Source organism: Thermobia domestica, chromosome 7, assembly GCF_964235325.1.
Source record: "Thermobia domestica chromosome 7, izTheDome1.hap1.1, whole genome shotgun sequence".
NCBI lineage: Eukaryota > Metazoa > Arthropoda > Insecta > Zygentoma > Lepismatidae > Thermobia > Thermobia domestica.
This window is the reverse complement of record NC_137460.1, coordinates 44,960,756-44,966,110: the sequence shown is the minus strand read 5'-3', so window position 1 is coordinate 44,966,110 and position 5,355 is coordinate 44,960,756. Positions and strand designations below refer to the sequence as shown.

At 33.2% G+C, this 5,355-nt stretch overlaps 1 protein-coding gene across 1 annotated transcript; it reads left to right on the top strand.

The window, feature by feature from the left end:
- The first annotated feature begins 4,146 nt into the window (after nt 1-4,146).
- Nucleotides 4,147-4,989, top strand: LOC145689162 (galactosylceramide sulfotransferase-like). The gene has a single exon (XM_081763293.1). The coding sequence runs from the start codon at nt 4,147-4,149 to the stop codon at nt 4,987-4,989; it is 843 nt and encodes a 280-aa protein (XP_081619419.1).
- Nucleotides 4,990-5,355: the final 366 nt, after the last annotated feature.

The window sequence follows — 5,355 nt, the reverse complement described above, 5'->3', positions numbered from 1 at the left end:
AAGTAATAAAATATATGTTTTAGCGTCTTGAAAATTACATTTTTTAGAGGCAAGGAGGATCAATTTCTATAATATTAAAATTTCCCACTTCTTACAAAATTTGGGCAGGAAACTCTTTTCCTTTAGGTCTGAATTCGCTCAGTTAAACAAATGGGAGTACAAAGTGGATGATTAATTAGTTCTTTTTAATAATTATTTTAACATGTTGACGTAGTTTAATTTTTTAAAAAGTGTTTCTTTCACATTCTATTATAAACATTTATTAATTTGCTGTAATTATTAAAGACAGACTAACTCTTACTTGGGGGACCATGACTTTGTTATTTGCCGTCCGTGATATAACCTTTGATTTTCACTTCACGTACAATCAAGGCTCAGGTCTCAAGAATGTAGCATATTTTAAATTTATTATTATTATTATTATTATTATTATTATTATTATTATTATTATTATTATTATTATTATTATTATTATTATTATTACTAGTAATAATAATAGTAGTTAATTACAATGGTAACAGCTATGTTAGTAATACTAAAACTATTGTTAATAATGGTAACAAGTAAAGAGTAATGACAACTATTTGCTACGGAAAGAGTTGAATATGATAAATATATGTGTAAAAATAATTTACTTCAAATCAACACACAGAAAGAAGAAAATTATGACGTATATAACTAAAACACAACATTATGTTACTAATACGAGGTGGAAATGGAAAAAAAAAAAACAAAAACAGACATTATGAAAGATCTGGGAATCACATTTGATAGGTAGTTAATATTTTGTCACCACACAAATGCTATCATGCAAACAGCAAGAAAGAACAATAGGCTTTATTTATTTATTATTTCAGAACGATAGAATATGTATTTATACAAATTATTTGTAAGAACTGGTTCTGTAATATGAAACAGTATATCTAAAACTTTGACTAACAGATTGACGGTATTGTTGGCACGGACGCGATGGTAACGTCACAAGATATTTTTGGCTCCAGTGTCGTTTAAGACTTGTGCCGCGAAATGATTTTTAGGTCTTGTGTCATTTAGGTCTTATGCCGTTTAGGACTTGTGCCGCGAAATGATTTTTTTAGATTTTGAGCCATTTAGGACTTGTGCCGTTTAGGACTAGTGCCGTGTCCCCGTCCGGACACTTATTGGTGTCAGATTAGTAAATGGTAATCGTGATCACACTATTTAGCATTCCATAGAAATTTTGCATACATTTTTGAGGGTCTGTGAAATTCGTACAATTAATTTCAAAATCTTAAGGCCATATAGCCAAATCATTTGTCAACTGATTAGAATATGTAATGCTTTCTTTGGTATGAGTGAAGCACCACCTACAAATAAGTTTCCTCAGGGTATTTACTACCTCGCCGATCATTTTGAAAGTTATTTCGTTAAATATCTCAGTTGCTTTGTCGTAATGGAACTGTATCTTTGTGTTCGGGATGGGAAATTTTACAGCATAGAGTGGAAATGATCCCAAAATCACCTGATATTTTCTTGCTAACTTCCTTCTGAGTGGTACCATAGTGTGTTTGCTTATACAAATATAGTTATATTACAGTGCCCTCTGAATAGATGTGTATGTTGAAAAAAAATAGAATTATATTGATGTAGTACCCAATATTGAATTTTCATTTAAGTATTAGAGCGCTTGAAAAAAAAATGTTGCATTAGATGGTCGTAACTATGGACATTCTATTTGGTTGGCGTGACTATTTCTTATAATGTTAACTGGCCGAACATCATATATACATAATTGTAGTGTGCAATGACTCCTCATACAGAGAAAAAAAAGTTTGAGAAATATTTTGTGTAGTGGTGAGTTCGAGGTAGCTTAGAAATTAGTAATCAACTGTTACTGTCTATAAATTTCGCCGTTTCTTCTATTTTGGTATGTAACAAGCTACAGACCTATAATTTGGATAATAGTCAAAATATTTTAGAATTCCCCAACATATACGAAATTTATTCTTGTAAATGATAATACAACCAACTTTCTTCGGATATTTTGAGAACTTGAGATTTTTCATAACTTTGTGAATTGGTTTTAAAAAAATATAATAAAATCTGAAACAAAAGCTGACATTAATGTTGTGAAATCATGTGTGTTAACAAAAGTCATTAATTTTTGAACCTGTTTTCGAGAAATTTGAAAAAAAAAATTAGGAGTCCCCCTGTTGTAAATAATGTGATTGCTTTTAAGAAGCCTGTGGTGTTTATTTTAATTCGCATATCTTGAAACTTCCAAATCAGTTGTTCTCTTGTTAATTTTTGAATAAATCAATATATATCTATATATTCTGTAAACGAAAAAAAATTACCAATCCTTATAATAAATTGTTTGCGAATTAAATAATTTGATAGTCACGTATTATTTATGTTTGATAAAAGTTATCGTTTAATCTTGAGTCAATGTAAGATTTAGCACATTATGTGATTTAACATTGATTATGGAATCTGGAAGTTTAGATCCTAAATGACAATTTAGAGTTTACATCCTCTTAAGACATCATGCTATCTGTCCTGCTTAATGGAAGTTGAGATCCACTTATACCAGTGCCGATGAAAACATTTTTTCTTTATTTTTCTCTTATCGCCGTTTTTATAGATTATTTTCTTTGTCGTGGGTTTCATATGATAGAGGTCTGCACAGGCTCAAGCTGAGCCCGCGGCCCTAAGCCTGACCCGGCTCACGGGCCGGGCTCGAGCCTACAAATCATATGTCACTTCGGGTCCGGGCCGGGCTCGGGCCGTAAGTTTTTAAATATACAACCATATTTCTCAGACCTTTTCGGGATTCATCATCATCACATCATCACAGGTATTCTGCCTTTAATGGCAGGTCACTTGCCGCAGCTGAGAAGCTTCCATGCTCCACGGTCCTCCACTAATCTCTTCGTCTTCGCGTATGATCTTTCTGTTTTAATATTATCCATTAATTGTAGTCTCCTTCGCTCCCTCCCTCTCTTTCCCGCCACCATACCCTCTAGGACGTCCCGCATGATACAATCTCTTCTTAGGCAATGTCCCAACCAGTTTCTCTTCCTCTACCTAATAATATCTAAAAGTGTTCTTTTCTCACCCACCATTTCTAACACTCTCTCATTCGTTTTCCGCTCGACCTAACTAATTCTTTCGGGTCGACTTTTTCTCTTCGCGGATTTTCAGGATTAACTTTATAAATATACTGTACACCGATATATATTAGACCGTTCTTTCTGGAGAACTTTTAAAAGACAACTTCAAAATCATACCTCTAATTCCTGTAAATAAAAATACAATTTTGCGTATTAAGTTTCTGTAATTCGGGCTTATTTCGGGCTCATTTGATTATCATACTATCTCGGGCCGAACTCGGGCCTAAATGCTAAACATATTTTGGACTTGGGTCCGGCATCACATTGTAAATTCACGGGCTAAAAATTCCGGTCCGTGCAGATCTCTATCATATGAGGAGTCCAAACAGACTCCACCTTGTGCCTTGCCCGTTGAATGGATAGATGCGATCACTCTCAATCAGGAATCTACAGTTCACTAAATTAGTTACGGAATGTGATGTTATATAAAAAAAATTAGAATGGGCGAGAGTGTTATAAGTTACACATTTAAGGTTACACTACAACGCCGAGCCAACATTAGTGGTTGCTTAGCCCACCGTTTAACACTGTTAGAACTACTGTATGTGAGGGTGATTTGCAATTAATGAAATTTTGTTTGTTTAAATATGAAGTATATATGGACTGGTAAATAACTCTAATTGGATATATTCTCGTTGCAACACATATGCTAAAACACTAATAGCAAGACTTCAATGTTGGTCATAAGTAGAAATGGTCTACTGTTGCTCTCAAACCTTTAGTTGCATTAATCAAAACTATGATGATGAAATAATTTAAATAATAATTTATAGCCTCATAATAATGATTTTCTTTCTATTACAGGTATCTTACTAGCATTAAATCCTTCATTGGATGTGTGCCAAGAATTAAAGTTGCATTTCTGAAGACTCACAAGTGTGGAAGCAGTACAATACAGAATATTCTTTTTCGATTTGGCATCAAACGCGATCTTGATTTTGTTCTTCCTCAAGCTGACAATCAATTAGGTTACACTAGACATTTTCAACGATCAATGATCAGTCATTTACCGTGGCATCGTCGAGGATACCATATATTTACCATCCACACAAGATGGAACCATCCGGAGATACAAGCAGTAATGGGTAATTACACGACATATGTCTCTATATTGAGAAATCCTGTTGATATGTTTGAGTCCCTTTATGCGTTTGCAGACTTCGAGAAAAGGCTTGGGATGAACATCCTACAGTTTGCAGACACAGTCAATGCAACTGATAAACGGGATTTGCGTTCTCACTCTGTTTTAGGTAGAAATCAATTGTTGTATGATTTTGGATTAGAACCAAGTGATACAAATGACATAAATAAGGTGAAAGAAAAGATTCGTGAAGTGGACTCAAACTTTGATCTAATTATGATTACCGAGTACTTCTCTGAATCGTTGATTTTGTTGAGGCATATGTTGTGTTGGAGTCTTAGAGATATTGTGAGCTTTAAAGTAAATGCTAGACGATATCAATATAAGACAAAGCTTACTGAATCTGCACGTGAGAAACTTAAACATTGGTTATGGGCTGATCAAATGTTCTATGATCACTTTCTGGGTAAATTCTTGAAGAAAATGGAAGATTATGGAACAGAGAAATTAGCCGAAGAAGTGGCAGAACTCAGTGAGATGAATAGTAAATTAGTTAGGAAGTGTGAGGCAGCTGAGGTTGAGAAAAGTGATCTTTCTGGTGTGTTTGAACCTTGGAGTAACAAAGTGATTGGTTATAAAGTTAAAACGGGTGATCAACAGTGTAAAGAACTAGCAATGAGTGAACAATATTTTCTGGATATTTTAAGGCTACGACAAACTCTCAAAGCTAGACATAGAATTATTAAAAATGCTTAATTCTTAAGGAGGTGCAATGATAAAAATCTCACAAGAGATAACTTGTGGTCAGTAGTGACTACAACTCTTTTTGTAAATAATTAAGCAAAGCAATACATATTCAAAAATTAAATTGTCAGTTTAATATAATCAATTTTTATTATTTTAAAGTCTTAAACATTTTCTTATATTTACTTACTATCAAAAACTAAACATACTTTTATAATTTGCAATACCGTATATTGAGGAATTTAGATCAATGTTAATAAAAGAAAATAAACTATGTAACTGAATTAACGAAGCCATGAACTTATCATGACAAAATTACCCCAATAATGAGGAAACATCGTCATACAAAGTTGTGAAAAAGTAAGGCACATTCTATTA

What these genes read in the sequence shown, in the direction of transcription:
- LOC145689162 (XM_081763293.1), top strand. Translation starts at nt 4,147, where the DNA reads ATGATCAGTCATTTACCGTGGCATCGTCGAGGATACCATATATTTACC.